General features: G+C 44.2%; 1 protein-coding gene across 5 annotated transcripts in view; it reads left to right on the forward strand.

Annotated features, from left to right (window-relative positions):
- The window catches only part of LOC125464295 (ubiquitin carboxyl-terminal hydrolase 30-like), a 59,095-nt gene that overhangs the window by 19,761 nt on the left and 21,856 nt on the right, over positions 1–17,478 (forward strand). For all 5 annotated transcript variants that reach the window (XR_009447255.1, XM_059654951.1, XM_059654948.1 and 2 more), the window contains exons 3-7: positions 5,928–6,110; positions 10,380–10,483; positions 11,059–11,157; positions 13,632–13,677; positions 16,177–16,271. Coding sequence is in view for 4 of the 5 variants with exons in the window: in XM_059654951.1 (XP_059510934.1) it covers positions 5,928–6,110; positions 10,380–10,483; positions 11,059–11,157; positions 13,632–13,677; positions 16,177–16,271 (527 nt within the window). In the remaining variant the exon portion in view is untranslated. The remainder of the gene's footprint in view (positions 1–5,927; positions 6,111–10,379; positions 10,484–11,058; positions 11,158–13,631; positions 13,678–16,176; positions 16,272–17,478) is intronic.

Genomic DNA, 17,478 nt, shown 5'->3' on the forward strand with positions numbered 1-17,478 from the left:
CCGAGCATACAGTACATCTGTGTGTTGTTCAGCAACTCTGATGTCCTGAAAAGTTATTTGGCTGGTCAACCAATCTGGATCAAATTTGTGCCAGTATCATGGGATTTGATCCCTGATTGGCTGGGGTAAGCTTGGAATCTCCCTCTTTGCCCTATCTATGGTAGAGATGGAAGCAACGTTTGGGTAGAGACGAAGGGGATGTAGGCCATCAGGTTTGTGAGGATTTGTCAGCTTTTCTGTTAACTTTTTTTGTCCATGTCCTTTACTAAAATTAATTACTCTAGCTTTCTGATACCCATTAGAGTCTTGGGTCATCGCTATTTCACTGGTACTCTTTGTGCTTCATATGTGAACAGAGGCATCAAATATTTGATTGTACGTATGCTTTCTTTATTTTCCACTATAATACTCCTGTGTTTATCTTTTGTTAATTTTCTATTTACTTATAAAAGCTCATACAGCCTGATTTTATATTTCCTACTTGTTTACTCTTAAATTCTACTTACTCTCTCATTTTCGTTCCTCGGTCACAGAGTCCTAGAGCACAGAAACAGACCCTTCAATCCAACTCATCTGCAACCAGCCACCTCAATCTGACCTCGTCCCTTTTGCCAGCATTTGGCTTATATCCCTCTAAACCCTTCCTATTCATATATCCATCCAGAGATAGTAGGAACTGCCGATGCTGGAGTCTGAGATAACGAGGTGTAGACTTGGATGAACACAGCAGGCCAGGTAGCATCTGAGCAGCAGAAAAGCTGATGTTTTGCGTCTGGACTGTTCTTCAGAAATGGGGGAGGGGTAGGGGACTCTGAAATAAATAGAGAGAGGGGGAGGTGATGATAGAAGATCGATAAAGGAGCAGATAGGTGGAGAGAAGACAGACAGGTCAGGGAGGCAGGGATGGAGCCAGTAAAGGTGAATGTAGGTATGGAGTTGGGATGGGGGTTGGTCAGCGGGGAGGGAGGGGCGGGTGCATATGGGGGAAGGGAAGATGGACAGGTCAAGGAGGCGGGGACGAGCTGGGCTGGTCTTGGGACGAGGTCGGCGGTGGGGAGATTTTGAAGCTGGTGAAGTCTACATTGAGACCTTTGGGCTGCAGAGTTCCCAAGCCTCTGCTTGGTTTTCCCACATTAGCAGTATTGTATCTGCTGTTCTCTATGTGGCCTCCTCCACATTTGGGAAACCAAGCGGAGACTTGGAGAGGGCTTTGTGGAACACTGCGCTTGGTTCATGACAAACGACTGCACCTCCCAGTCCCTCTCCCACTCCTTGGACGACATGTCCATTCTAGGCCTCCTCCATTGCCACAACGAGGCCACCCGAAGGCTGCAGGAACAGCATTTCATATTTCGCTTGGGAACCCTGCAGCCCAATGGTCTCTATCTGGACTTCACAAAATCTCCCCACCCGAGATCTCATCCCTAGACTAGCCCAGCTCATCCCCATCTCCTTGACCTAACCGTCTTTTCTCCCACCTATCCGCTCCTCCCACCTCACTGACCAACCCCCACCCCCACTTCCTACCTACCAGCCTCATCCCACATCCTTGACCTTGCCCGTCTTTGGACTCCCCCTCCCTGGGGAAAGCACTTGGCTGTTTATGCTATTCAGGGAGAGCTTGCTAATTGGATATAAAATTGGCTTGATGGCAGGAGACAGAGGGTGGTGGAGGAGGATTGTTTTTCGGACTGAAAGCCTGTGACCGCAGTGTTCCACTGGGGTCAGTGCTGGGCCAACTTTTGTTTGTCATTTGTATAAACCATTTGGATGAGAATTTAAAAGGCATGTTTAGTACGTTTGTAGATGATGCAAAATTGGTGGAATAGTTGACAATGACGAAGGTTTTCTAAGATTAGAAAGGGATGTTGATCAATTGGGTCAATGGTCTGATGATTGACAGATGGAGTTTAATTTGGATAAGTATGAGGTATTTGGTAAAACAGACAAGGGCAAGACTTGTACAGTTAATGGTAGGGATCCAGGCAGTGACCTAGAGAGAGCAAGGGTTCAGGTGCATAGTTCTTTGAAAGTTACATCACAGAGAGACACGTTGGTAAAGAAGTGTTTAGCATGCTTGCCTTCATTGCTCAGACTGTTGAATATTGAAGTTGGGATGTCATGTTGAGGTTGTACAGGACGCTGATGAGGCTGCTTTTGGAGTACTGTGTACAGTTCTGGTCACCCTGCTATTGGAGGGATCTGTATTAAATTAGAGAGGGTTCAGAAAAGACTTACCTGGATGTTGCCAGGACTAGAGGATTTGAGTTATAAGGAATTGCTGGATAGGCTGGTATGTTTTTCACTGAACATGTAAGGTTGAGGAGTGACCTTATAAAGGTATATAAAATGATGAGGGGCACAGATAAGGTGACTAGCAAAGGTCTTTTCCCGACGGTTGGGGAATGCATAACTAGGGGGCATCTTTTTTAAGGTAAGAGGGGAAAGATTTAAGAGACCTGAGGGGCAATATTTTCACAGAGAAGATGGTTTGTATGTGGAATGAACTGCCAGAGGAAGAGAGAGATTCAGGTATAGTTACAACATTTGAAAGACATTTGGATAGGCACATGAATAAGAAAGGTTTAGAAGAATATGGACTAAGTACAGGCAGGTGGAACTAGTTTAGTTTGGGAAACTTGCTTGATATGGATGAGTTGGACCCAAAGGGTCCGTTTTCGTGCTGTATGAGTCTTTGTAGAAATTGGCTCCAGTGGCAGAAAGGTTGCTAGCTAGAGGACAGAGATCAGGCGGTGTGCTGTAATGACTGCTGCCCAGTCACTCTTGCATCCATCATCATGAAGTGCTTCAAGAGTTTAGTAATGGCATAGATCATCTCCCTGCTTCTACGTTCATTCCTGGAACATCTAGGTAACAATCTGCATCAGATTCCTATTTATTGACTTTAGCTCCACCTTCAACACCATAATTCCAACCAAACTCATGTTCAAACCTAACATCCTGCTCCCCCCTCGATCCTGCAAATGGATCCTCGAGTTCCTGACCTTCAGACTGCAATCAGTAAGGACAGGGGCCAACACCTCTTCCACAATAATCTTCAACACTAATGCCCTGCATGGGTACGTACTTAGCCCCTTACGAGACTGCTGATACACTCACAGCCACGTGGCCAAATTCAGCTGTAATTCCATTTACAAATTTGATTACACCATCACAATGGGTCCGATCTCAAAAACGAGGAGACAGTGTGCAGGAAGGAGATGCCTTTATGCCTCACCCTTAAGGTAACAGTCCCTCCCTCAATGTCAGCAAAACAAAGGAGCTGGTCATTGACTTCAGGAAGCGGAGCAGAGGACACGCCCCTGTCTCTGTCAACAGTGCTGGGGTGGAGAACATAGAACAATACAGCACAGAACAGGTCCTTTGGCCCTCGATGTTGCGCCGACCTGTGAACTAATTTAAGCCCCTTCCCCTACACTATCCCACCATTATCCATGAGTCCAGAGCTTCAAGTTCCTAGGAGTAAATATCACCAACAATCTGTCCTGGTCCATCCACATCGATGCTATGGCCAAGAAAGCACACTGACACCTCCACTTCCTCAGGAGGCTGAGGAAATTCAGCATGTCCACAATGACTCTTAATGATTTTTATAGATTTACCATAGAAAGCATCCTATCCAGATGTTTCACAGCTTGATATGGCAACTGCTCTGGCCAAGAAATTACAGAGAGTTGTGAACACAGCCCAGTCCATCATATAAACCAGCCTCCTTTCCCTGTCTCTGTCTAAACTTCCCGCTGCCTTGGGAAAGCAGCCAACATGATCAAAGACCCCTCCCAGCCCGATTATACTCTGTTCCACCCTCTTCCGTCAGGAAGAAGGTACAAAAATTTGAAAACGTACCAACAGATTCAGGAACAGCTTCATCCCTGCTGTGATCAGACTTATGAACAGTCCTCTCAAATATTACAGTTGATCTTTCTCTGCACCTTCTCTGTAGCAGTAACACTATATTCTGCATTCTGTTCTATTACCCTGATGTGCTAATGTAAGGTATGATTTGTTTGGATAGAACGAAAGCAATACTTTTCACTGCATCTCGACACATGTGACAATAATAAATCAAAACAAATGAAATTTATATTAATTGGCAAGAGAAGCATAGTGGAGATTATCATGTTTTTAATGCAGGCGGTTATTATATGTAATTCCATTGCGCTGTCTGAAAAGGTGTTGAAAGTTGACTCAGTAGAAACTTTCTAAAGGGATTTAGATAGATAATAAAAAGAGAGACAATTTACAGGGCTATGAGACACTGGCAGGGGAGAGCATCTAACAGGCTAATCATTTCACCAGGATGGCACAAGTAGAATGGGCCGAACGGCCTCCCCCTTTGCCATAATTACTCCCATGAATCTAGCTCACAGTGGAAGGAATTGAACATCTTTCATTTGTCTGTTGACTGTGCCATTCCTACATTTGAAATGCATTTGATTGGTCTCAGATCCCATGGACAGTCACCATGGGTCTCAACATTCAGCTGTTGATTGGTGATCATGCTCAGAAGATGTTAGATTGAGCATTGGTCTCAGCTGGAGCTGTGGGGGGTGACTTCCCAATTTTGATGATGAGCACAGATGTCTCTCTCAGCATCTTATCCCACACCATACCTGACCTTCAGAGTGCGTCATATAGAGACTGAGCACTGACGATATGAGACCATTCCATTTCCTACTGCTATCACCCTCTCCCTGAGTGTAAAAATTCATCAACTGAACACAACAGAGTCTACTTCTCTTTTCTTGACCGGTGAATTCTGATGACATGGTTGGGATGTGTTGTCATCAAGGAGTCTCAGAGGTCAGTTGGCCGCTGCTATGGGCTGAAGTTATTATAGTCATTGATCGGGGAGGATGATTCAGCATTGACTAGGGATGCTCATTCAGCTCTGTCAAATGGTCAGGCTCAGTAACCTTGCCAAGCTAATGCTCCCCCAGTGTTATCGTCAGCATTCTACCTTTTAAGCAAAAAAAAATCATTTTAAGCAATCAACCAGCTTGAATGAAGCGAAACGGAAAATTGCTTTATCTGAGATCATGATTTTATGTAATTGTTTATTGTTTAAGAGTAATCCTGATGGTAAGACTCTGTTTGTTCGTCTGTGTCTATTGTACTTCCTATTTTCTTTCCCCGCCTTTCTCTTCTCTTCCCCTCTTTCTCTACCCCCTTTCTCCTCTCACTTTCTTTCTTTCATTTGAAGTGCTGAGATAAAGTAGCATGGAGCAGCCAAATTAGCATTCGGAGAGAGAAAACTCCAATTCCTTGCTCAGCTCTGTCTCACCTCCAGATAATCGGGTGAATGGAGAGGACAGGACACAGGTTTTCTTCGAGCTTTCACAGTCAATGAATATGGGATATTTGTTCTTATTTGCTGGAGGAGATTCTGTGAAGTTGCTTGGGGGTGGTTGTAGTATATAGGTTTGAATGTGACTTGCCCCTGTAAGATCAGTGCTGCAGCACACAGGTGATAATCCAAGTAACATAGGTAATTTCTCATAAATTTGCACTTCCCAGCAGGAGTGACCTGACTTAATTTTAACCATTGTCTCATGATTGAAACAAAGTGTGATGAATGCAGAGTGATAGAAACACAGGGCTGTAGATTTTGGATTAAGGACTGCTCATAATTTCTCGTTCCCCAGCAATTGAAACCGTGGTGCCGAGGCAACTCAATTGACTGGTACTTGTGTCACTTCTTCTCTAACAGCTTGGAAAGGGCACTTTCAATGCTTTTACTGTCAGGTGCTAAATCAGACCATTTTGAGATCTATGCAATATGAAGAGAGCAGGGATTTAAGCATTATGTATGTAGCACATTCAAACAGCCTGATTTTATTATTGGCGCAGTTTATTAACTGAATTACTGAGACTTCATTGTGACTTTGGACATTATTCTTTTCCAGGCCTAGTTCCAGGTCTCTTGAACCTGGGAAACACCTGCTTTATGAACTCGCTGGTCCAGGGTCTGGCTGCTTGTCCATCCTTCATTCGCTGGCTCGATGATTTTACTAGGCGTTACAACCTGGACAGCCCCCAGGAGGAGCGGTGTCCATATCTTTCTGTTACACTTCTACGATTGTTGCGAGGTGAGATACTAAAGGGGAAGGGGAGAAGGATCAAAGTTCTGTCAGGTAGATTATTTTGTTCAACGTAATAAGGTAAAAAAGCCAAAAACAAACTGGGCCAACAGAAATGCCCATTACAAGTCCACCTTTAAAGTTGTCATCGTGCCGTGCTGTTTTATCATTCATTTAATAGCTTATGACTATCACTGGCTAGGCCAGCATATGTTCTTCATCCCTAATTGTCCTTCAGCTATTGAGCAGCCTCTGGAACTGCCATAGTCCACGTAATTTAAATATGTTCACAGTGCTGTTAGAAAGGAGATACTAGGACTTTGACTCAGTGACAGTGGGAGGAACAGTTCCAACTCAGGAGGGTATGAGAATCAAAGAGTAAGTTGCAGGCAGTTGTATTTCCATGCATCTGTTGTTATAACCTTCATGATGATAGAGCAATGCTCAAAATACATGGGGACAGCAGGTGTATTCAACATTGAAATTTTCAAAACACCAGGGACATTAAATCGCGAGGACAGACCTATCAGAGGATATTCACCACCACCACCAGCAACATCACCATAAGTACTCAGTGAGGAGGAGGCAGTTAGGACTGCAGGTGCTGGAAGTTAGAGTCAATAAGTGTGGAGTGGGACAAACACAGCAGGTCAGAGAGTATCCAAGGAGCAGGAAAGTCAATATTTCAAGCTGAAACCCTTCAACAGGACTGGGGAGGGGGAGGGGAGCCCAGAAATAAATAGAGGGAGGGGCTGGGGCTGGGGGGAGGGTAGGTGAGATGGGGATAGCTGGATGCAGGTAGAGGGTTATTGTGGTTGGTCAATGGGAAAGGTGGAGCAGATAGGTGAGTCAGAAGATGGGCAGGTTGGGGGAGGAGAGATTTTGAAGTTGATGAAGTCAATATTCAGGTCATTGGGCTGTAAGCTCCCAAGGCAAAGTGTGAGATATTGTTCCCTCCAGTTTGCATTTGGTCACACACTGACAGTGGAAGAGGCCAAGGATGGACATGCCACCAGGGGAGTGAGAGTGGGAGGGGGAGTTAAAGTGGACGGCAGCTGTAAGGTGAGGTTGGTTGGTGTGTGCAGAGCACAGGTGCTCCACCAACCGGTCCCCAAGTCTGCATTTGGCCTCCCTGATACAGAGGAGACTGCATCAGGAGTAACAGACACAGTAGATAGGGTTAGGTGAAGTACAAGTGAATCTCTGCTGGATTTGGTGGACTGTTTGGCGCCTTGGATAGTGGTGAGAGGGAAGGTGTAGGGGCAGGTGTAGCACCTCCTGCATTTGCAGGGAAAGGCATAGGGTGTGGTGGAGGGGTTGGTGGGGAGTATGGAGACGATGAGGGAGTCGCGAAGTGAATATTCTCTGTGGAAAGTGGACACGGGTGTGGAGGGAAATATCGTTTTGGTGATGGGGTGTGATTGTGAGTGGTGGAAATGTCACAGGATGATGATGCGTTGTATTTGAAGGTTGGTGGGATGGTATGTGAGGACCGAGGGGACTCTATCGTTATTGTTGTTTGGGGGTGGGGGGAAGAGGGTTTGAGGGCAGAAGCATAGGAAATGGGGAAGGTGCAGTTATGGTCATCCTTAATAACCAAGGAGGGGAATTTACAGTCTCTAAAGTAGGAGAATATCTGGGAAGTCCTAGAGTAGAAGCCTCATTGTGGGAGTAGGTGCAGCAGAGTCGGAGGAATTGAGTAGGGGATTGAATTTTTGCAGGAGGGTGGGTGAGAGGAGGTGTAATTGACGTAATTCTGGGAGTCAGTGGGTTTGAAATGGGTGTTTTGAAGGCAGTGAATCAGTTACTGGAGATGGAGACGAAGAGGTCCAGGACAGGGAGGGAGGTGTCAGAAATTGTCCAGGTGAATTTGAGGGTGCAGTGGAAGGTGTAGGCAAAGTTGATGAACTGTTCAAGGCAGCAGTGATACAGTCATCGATTAAAGCAGAGAAAGGGATGGGGAATGGTGCTGATATTGTTGTTGAAGAGTTGCTTTTCCAATCACAGGCTCAGTAGGCTCCAACGTGAAGAAAGGGGAACTTAAAGGAAGGTGGAGTGGGAGGCTACAACAGAGAGAGAGAACAGTTTTAAACCTGTCAACAAATCTCTGAAATCTGTCAGCTGACTAGGCAGTAGGAAACTTTGAAATTGCAGGTAACAAATTCCTTGCAAATTCGTCAAGAGTCTCTAGTTTAAAGCTGCAAATGTTCAGTGTTACAATATGAGGTGAAAATGCAACGCATCCTCTTTTAAGGAATGTTATCAACTGTTAAATTTAAATTTGAGACTGAGATAAGAGATCCTGTAAAAAGAGTCATGTCTGCCTGTTTAAAATAATCCAACTTTCTATAGATGTGTTAGAAGCACATTTGCTGTGACCTTATCGGTCTCTGAAAGATATATTTAGGTGTGAGATGAGTTTTATGTGTAGAAGTGTGCATCATTATTTTGAAGGAAACGTTTGTTGCTAGCTTCTGCCTATTGTCATGTACCAGTTTAAATAGTCTCAAAAATTAATACTTGTTTTTATAGCTTTGAATTAATGGTAAGTCAGTAATTATTGAGGACAATGACAAATTTGTCTAATTTTGCTTCTTTGTGAGCCTAAATACAGAAGATATTTTTATTACGTGACTGCATCATCTAATAAATGATTTAATATGAATATAAAAAGAACTGTGGAAAATCAAAATAAACCTCAAGAAAGACCCCTCGTAGAAGAAGATATTTGGTTCCTGTGGTCAGGGTCTCAAGTTTGGATGGCACTTTTGCAGAAACTTTTGCAAGTTGCAACAGTGCATCTTGTACCACTGAGCGTCATTGGTGAATATCATTGGTGAATATTGGCGTCATCTATTCAGCCATAACCGAGTTTTGTTTAACCCACTATCTTATTCAGTCTCTCAAAGTTCCTTCATTATTGCCTTCAGAGTTATTCAACTACCAGTCATTTCCAACAAATGACTGACCATACGTCAGTTTGTTTTGTTTGGATTATGATCTTAAATGAGAAGTTGGCAGCCTCCCTGTGTATTTCGAAATTTTATCTCAGATGTCCATTATTTTGCATTTTTACAACAAAAAAACTTTGAAAATTACTACAGTTTATTTTCTTCATTTGTTTCCCCTGCACTTAGCAAGATTGAAACCTAAGGCTCACTGTGAGAACTCTTGGGCACGGGCAAGTGAAGTAGTGAGAGCAGATTGAATGCTAACTTTCAAAAGGGAATTGCTTAGACGCGTTAAACGGGAAACATTGGCGAGGCCATAGCGTCAGACCAGGTGAGTGGCACTAATTGGACAGCTGTAGCAGAGAAGCACAGGCACAGTGGGCTGAGTGGCCACCTTATGTTTTGTGTGATTCTTTGGTCAGTGTTTTTTGTTTGCCCTTTCTGTGCCACCTCCTGCTTGGGTGCAGTCCAGTGTGAACTGACAGCCCTTATGGTACCTCTGGGTATCCCAAAAACATAAATGTAGAATTTATGGATACCTGTGGCTGGTACCAGAACCAAACCTGATCTGGTAGTGCCACATGGGTCAATGGGTAGCAATCAAATGCGGAAGCTGTGACTTATTTTCCTTTTATTCTGCAAAACAGTAATACTGAGGCAAATTACAGTGCCTCTGTTGTCACCCTTATTAAGGTGAAACAACTCAGCATTTACATTCCCCCGAGTTATTCCTACTACTGTACAGAACCTGAGGTCCTTGAAAGCACCTACTATAGGCTGATCAATGTGGGTGGACCCTCGAAGCAGTTGTTCAGAGGGGAAAATAAACAGAAATTGCCAGAAAAATTCAGCAGTTCTGGCAGTGTCTGTGGATAAAAAGCACAGCGACCTTTCTTCAGCACTTCGGAGGGAACACTGCTCAACCACAAACCAGGGATCAAATAATGACTACCTTTCATAGCAGATCCTTCTCAATGTGTAACAAACGGACATCTGGAGTTAATTTGCCAGCTGTTGAAAATGTAGATGTTTGCCCTATTCAGGTTCAAGAATTCAACACTATAATTTCCTTGCCAATTCTTTGTCAGTGCTTGCGAAGTATATTGATTACTACAGACATATAAATGTACCACATTGTCTGAAATGTGCCATGGGATGTCCTGAGGTTGCAAACAATGCTGTATAAATACAACTGTCCCATCCTTTAGATGGCAATGTTCCACTTCTAGTGAGTTGTGTTTAAGACTCAGGACTGAAGTGACCTGACGGCTGGGCCAGGGGCTTGGTTGCATGTTGTGAGTTTTACTTTCTCCTTTCCTACTGCTAGTGTTAACCAATGAGGAAGAGACCACAGAAGATGTGGTGGACGCAGGAAGTCTCCTGGAAGTCTTGAGGATGTACAAGTGGCAGATGTCTTCGTTTGAAGAGCAGGTAAATAGTAGAATATCAAAGAGCCTGTGGTAGACCGGTATAATCACAGTTAAGGAATAAGACTGTTGCCTGAATGCACACAGTTGCACTTAGAAGAAATCTTGCATGATGGATGCTGTTCAGTAAAATTGCCGAGTTTTCCCCATGCCATCAATGATGGGATACGTAGTGAGCTTCCCTCAGTAATTCTGTAAACCTAGAGGAGAGATCCTGATAAAGAACAGTCAGTGCTGCACCAGGCCACATGACTGTTTCTATGCTGTAATTTCTGAGGTTCTCTATATTGTCATTCATAGCAACATCAAGGATCATTTACCTCCGGAAAGGTAATGACTCTCCATTTCATTGCAGTATTGTCACTGAGAGCTGTTGGGACAGTGTTGTCCATGCATTTCTGAATTATATTCACACACGATTACCTTTAAGTAATGGTCTGGCAAAATGAAAAATTTGTAAATTCCTGCCACAGCCTTTCTTAAGTCATTTCTTCTCAGGTATGAGATTGCTCATAACTATCACGTCTCGCACTTTTTCTGCCCTGTTTCCCTACCGTTCATGTTGACTTGTGTTTGCAGGATGCTCACGAGTTGTTCCATGTTCTCACCGCGGCTTTGGAAGACGAACGAGATCGCCAACCTCGAGTTGCACATTTATTCGATGTTCAGTCTCTGGAGGTAAAATGGCTTTACATAGGAATCATTTTCCAGTCGTTGTAGACTCACCAGCAGCTGCTCAAGGGCAGCGAGGGCTATGTAATAAATGGGCAATACCCACGTCCCATCAGTGAATTTAGAAGAAGTGACGACAGGACACATGGCAAGTGAGGCCTCGTGCTTAGGAGAAGCTTGACCACCCTTTATGGCCAGACCTGAAATAGCCTTTTAAAAAGAGAGGGTGTACAAACGCTGAATATTCCAATCCCTGTAGTTTCACCATTTTGCACAGGATGTGTTGGAAAATAATTTGCACCTAGCACACACAGTGCTGGAGAAACTCAGCAGGTCTGTTAGCATCAGTGCAGAGAAATAGAGTAACCGTTTTGAGTCCAGTGTGACTGTTCTTCAGAACGATGGCAACTTGCATTTTACTTGGCACATTTTAAATCAGGGCACGTTGAAGCAGATTTGCACTGAAAGTGCTGAGGCACAGAGAAGGGTGCTTTCTTTCTAATGAGCCTTGCATTGGTAACGTGTGTTAAAACTTATTGACCAGATATTCAAACTTGAGGCTTCGCTGGGTAAGAGCCAATTGACTAATTTCCCATTCGTTAACTTGAGATAGATCATAGAATCATCATTGAATCCCTACAGTAAGGAAACAGGCCCTTCGGCCCAACAAGTCCACACTGACCCCTTGCAGCATCCCCCTATAACCCACCTAATCGCCACATCCCTCAACAATATGGGCAATTTAGCATGGTGAATCCACCTAGCCTGCACGTTTTCGGACTATGGGAGGAAACCGGAGTACCCGGAGGAAACCCATGCAGACGTAGGGAGAATTGTCAAACTCCACAAGGTGTTACCAGAGGCTGGAATCGAACCCGCGTCCCAGGCGCTGTGAAGCAGCAGTGCTCACCACTGAGCTACCGTGCCGCCCCAGATAGTCCCCGTTCATTTTGAGAATTGTAGAAGCTTGTTATTACAGTGTCTAGAGGAGAGGAATTGGGGATGGGGTGGGAAGAACTACCTATTTTAACAAGAAGGAGGAAGTTGGAACTGCCCATTTACAACAAACACAGCATAATAAAAGGAAAAGAGCTTGAAGTCAGAAATGCAATCTGAGATGGGAGTGACAAAAACAGAAGTTGCTGGAAAAGCTCAGCAGAAGCGGCAGCATTTATGGAGAGAGATCAGAGTGAATAGTTCGGGTCCAGTGGCCTTTCCTTAGAAGACTAGACCTGGGATTGAGCCTAGTGAAGGAAAACTACATGTTTGACTGAAATCAAAATCTGATGAAAAGTTAACTTTGATCACATGGAGTAATATGATCTCTTTTCATGTATTCATTGTTATGGTTATAAATCCCTATGTTCCTTTGCTCTTTGTGAAGTAAAGTGGCTTAACACCAATCCACAACAAATAACCTGAAGGCTTCACAGACTAAAGGAGAACCTATAAGTGCAAGTTGACACCAAGATCAGTCAGTGTGGTAGGTTATAAGGAACATCTTAAAGGAGGGCTAAGAGGAGAGGGAATTCCAGAACTTAGGCCCCACTCCCTGAGTTACCATTGAGTGATCGGATGAAGGAAATGGGGGAGGGACAGGAAACCAGACAGATAATAATGTAAAAACGGAAAGAACTGTGGATGCTGTAAATCAGGAGCAAAAACAAAGTTGCTGGAAAAGCTCAGCAGGTCTGGCAGCATCTGTGAAAGAAAAAAACAAGAGTTAATGTTTCTCATCTGGTGACCCTTCCTCAGAACTGGGGAAGTTCTGAGGAAGGGTCACTGGACCCGAAATGTTAACTGTATTTTTCTTCTTCACAGATGCTACCAGACACGCTGAGGTGATAATGTAGAGCTCATGGAGATTTTCAGAGCTGGAGGAGGTTATGGAGCTAAGGATAGGCAAGGTCATGGAGTGGTCTGAATGTGACGATCAGAGTTCTAAATTCAAGGCATTTGTAGACTGGGAGCCAGTGTAGGTTCTTCAAGAATAGGATAATGCACGAATAGGGCTTGGTGAGAGTCAGAATATGGGTGGCTGAGTTCTGTCTGACTGAAACATGTGGCAGAAATGAGAACACATGTAAAAACCACACTATCCAGTTCTGAGTGTGGGACAGTATGATGCAATATCATCAGCATTCCCCTTGGCGTATGCTATGGATTAAATGGGTAGTAAGCAGTATGACTGTTGTGCGAAATACAAAAGGTGCCTGCCTCAAACACACATAACCCAGGATAATATCAGATTGGGTCTTTGTTACTTGTTCACAAAAATGTCTTATTTCATTCTTCCTCAACCAAATCCACCTTCTAATTGTTATAAAAAAACACCTGCGGCACTGGGCCATTTCAAACCTACGAAAAACATTTTACTTTTCTTACCTGGTCCATGACTGAAATCAATAAGTTCCTTCTTAGTTTTTAGAAGAAAAGTGTATAATTCTGTCTGCAATCAATCTGTATCTCTGGTTTTGTAGACTCCAACAGAGTCGGAGGGAAAACAGCTGAGTTGTAGGAGCCGAGGTAAGGAGCTTTATTCCATAAGAAACCATACTAACATATGCCTTGATCCAGCGTGCATTAGTAAATCTGACTGCATAGTGAGAGACTGCAAAACAGCATCTTGACAGGACAGATTTAAGCTCTGCAATTTCTTAATACTGGCAGGCACGCCTGGTGTAAGGAGATACTAGAAAGTTGTAGGATTGAGTTCTGATTTGAGGGCGTAAGCATGATAAGGCCTTGCACTGACCTTGGCTCTGAGTCTTTATCAAAAAACCACACCCCTGCATTCATTTTTCGAAGCATGCTACTTGTACATTTATTTTAAAAGTCACCCATAACATAAGAAAAATGCCTCAAAGCGCCTTACAGGAGTGTTATCAAACAAAACTTGACACCACATGAGGTAAAGTAAAATTAGGACAAGTGACTAAAAACTTGGTCTGAAGTGGTGAGTGTTGAAAGAGATGAGAGAGCTGGGGAGGCACAGAGAGAAAAGTTCAGAGCCTAGGGCTCAGGCAGTTGAAAGCACTGCCACTAATGGTGGAGCAGAGGCGATCTGGGAAGTGCGAGAGTTGTGCACATCCATGCTTTTCTTCATGTTTCTCCATCCGGATCTTGTTCATTACTGAGGTGACAGCTATCGATGCTGAAGAGCAGACTTGCCAATGTTTTTGTGCCAGTGTTAACCTCACAAGTGTTCAGATGACGAGAAACACTGTTAGATCTAGAGTAGATTTGGATCGGAAATTGGCTTGCTGAAAGAAGACAGAGGGTGGTAGTTGATGGGAAATGTTCATCCTGGAGACCAGTTACTCGTGGTGTACCGCAAGGGGCGGTGTTGGGTCCACTGCTGTTTGTCATTTTTATAAATGACCTGGATGAGGGCGTAGAAGGATGGGTTAGTAAATTTGCAGATGACACTAAGGTCAGTGGAGTTGTGGATAGTGACGAAGGATGCTGTAGGTTGCAGAGAGACATAGATAAGCTGCAGAGCTGGGCTGAGAGGTGGCAAATGGAGTTTAATGCAGACAAAGTGTGAGGTGATGCACTTTGGTAGGAGTAGCCAGAAGGCAAAGTACAGGGCTACTAGTAAGATTCTTAGTAGTGTAGATGAGCAGAGAGATCTCGGTGTCCACATACACAGATCCTTGAAAGTTGCCACCCAGGTTGACAGGGCTGTTAAGAAGGCATACAGTGTTTCAGCTTTTATTAATAGAGGGATCGAGTTCCGGAACCAAGAGGTTATGGTGAAGCTGTACAAAACTCTGGTGCGGCCGCACTTGGAGTATTGTGTACAGTTCTGGTCACCGCATTATAAGAAGGATGTGGAAGCTTTGGAAAGGGTGCAGAGGAGATTTACTAGGATGTTGCCTGGTATGGAGGGAACGTCTTACGAGGAAAGGCTGAGGGACATGAGGCTGTTTTCATTAGAGAGAAGAAGGTTGAGAGGTGATTTGATTGAAACATATAAAATAATCAGAGAGATAGATAGAGTGGATAGGGAGAGCCTTTTTCCTAGGATGGTGACGGAGAGCGCAAGGGGGCATAGCTTTAAATTGAGGGGTGAAAGATATAGGACAGATGTCAGAGGTAGTTTCTTTACTCGGAGAGTAGTAAGGGAATGGAACGCTTTGCCTGCAACAGTGGTAGATTCGCCAACTTTGGGTACATTTAAGTCGTCATTGGACAAGCATATGGACGTACATGGAATAGTGTCGGTTAGATGGGCTTGAGATCAGTATGACAGGTCGGCACAACATCGAGGGCCGAAGGGCCTGTACTGTGCTGTAATGTTCTATATGTTCTATGTTCTAGAATGCTGTTCACTACATGCTAATTGTGTGCCTCATCCCCACATAGACAACAGGACTTCCTGCCCTGACCAGTGTGACATATTCCTATTCCTATCTCCGAGTAAAATTGCATAATTCTGAACAGTTGTGGACCCGTATTCATGTAAATCGTCAAAACTCAAACCGAGAGACTATGCTAGGCTATGGGGTAAGTATTGCCCAGCCTCAAAGATAGAATGTGCCTCACTTCCAAATCAGGGACATCACTAGATAATAACCATTAACTATTTCTCCAAAGATTACATTCTTCCTTTGCAACCTGATCCTAGAGAACTGAAATCGGATATAGTGCTAGGAGTGATTTGTTAACTTAGCACGGTGTAGAGTTCAAAGCTGAGCAGACCACCTTGTATCTTAGCTCAGAAATTGCTGTTACCTGGAGATTCAAGTTGAGCATATATTCTGAAAAATATCACAAATTTTACCTTATTCAATCTGACTTGAGTAAACATGAACTCAATCCAATCACGTCCCAGTTGTTACTTACTGTTATTCATTTGTTTCAGACTTCATTATTACAGCTCATAATTCTAGCTGGTTTTCTGAGATTGTTTTGTGTCCTTTTTACAGCAGCCATTAAAATTGAACTCCTCTAAATTATGTATGCATGGAACAAACTAACTCATCATTGGTTAATTCATCTTCTAACTATTTATCATTTAAGGGCCTTTGCTGCCACCACCAAGTCCCTGGAGATCTCAGCACCCCTTCCATGGCCGACTGACCAGTAACATGGTGTGCAAACAGTGTGAGCAACAGGTGGGTTTGCATGAAGAAGGATATCACTCGACCTAACACTGACTGTGCTTGGAGGCAGTGGAGTGTGCATCCACCAGATTATTAGCTAGGATCTAAGGGTTAAACTAAGAGGAGAAGCTGTACAACTAGTGTTGTATTCTCTCGAATTCTGATGCTTAAGGTGTGATTTGATTGACATTTTCAAGATATTAAAGACAACAGGTAAATTAGATAGAAATAATGTAGCCGGGGAGTCCAAAAATAGGGGTCATAGTCTAAAAATTAGGGCCAGGACTTTCACAAGTGAAATTAAGAAACTTCTCAACATCCAAATAGCAACTGATGCAAGATCAGTTTTTTAAACTTTAAAATGGAGATAAAGTTCATTGAATATCAAAAATCTATCAAGGGATATCGAATGAAGGCAGACTTGGCCATCAGCCATCACTAAAGTCAGGATAATAAAGTTTGAAGCTGGATGAACGCAGCAGGCCAAGCAGCATCTCAGGAGCACAAAAGTTGACATTTCGGGCCTAGACCCTTCATCAGAGAGGGGGATGGGGTGAGGGTTCTGGAATAAATAGGGAGAGAGGGGGAGACGGACCGAATTCCCTGCCCCCAACACCTCATTTTCTCCATGGACATCCATTCTCTATACACCTGTATTCCGCATGCAGATGGCCTCAAGGCCCTCCGCTTCTTCCTGTCCCGCAGGCCCGACCAGTCTCCCTCCACCGACACCATCATCGGCCTAGCCGAACTTGTCCTCACCCTCAACAACTTCTCTTTCGATTCCTCCCACTTCCTACAGACAAAGGGGGTGGCCATGGGCACCCGCATGGGCCCCAGCTATGCCTGCCTCTTTGTAGGTTACGTGGAACAGTCCCTCTTCCACACCTACACAGGCCCCAAACCCCACCTCTTCCTCCGTTACATTGATGACTGTATCGGCGCCGCCTCTTGCTCCCCAGAGGAGCTCAAACGGTTCATCCACTTCACCAACACCTTCCACCCCAACCTCAAGTTCACCTGGGCCATCTCCAACACATCCCTCACCTTCTGGACCTCTCAATCTCCATCTCAGGCAATCAGCTTGTAACTGATGTCCATTTCAAGCCCACCGACTCCCACAGCTACCTAGAATACACCTCCTCCTACCCACCCTCTTGCAAAAATTCCATCCCCTATTCCCAATTCCTCTGCCTCCGCCGCATCTGCTCCCAAGATG

The sequence above is a fragment of the Stegostoma tigrinum genome, chromosome 26 (assembly GCF_030684315.1).
Source record: "Stegostoma tigrinum isolate sSteTig4 chromosome 26, sSteTig4.hap1, whole genome shotgun sequence".
Taxonomy (NCBI): Eukaryota; Metazoa; Chordata; class Chondrichthyes; order Orectolobiformes; family Stegostomatidae; genus Stegostoma; species Stegostoma tigrinum.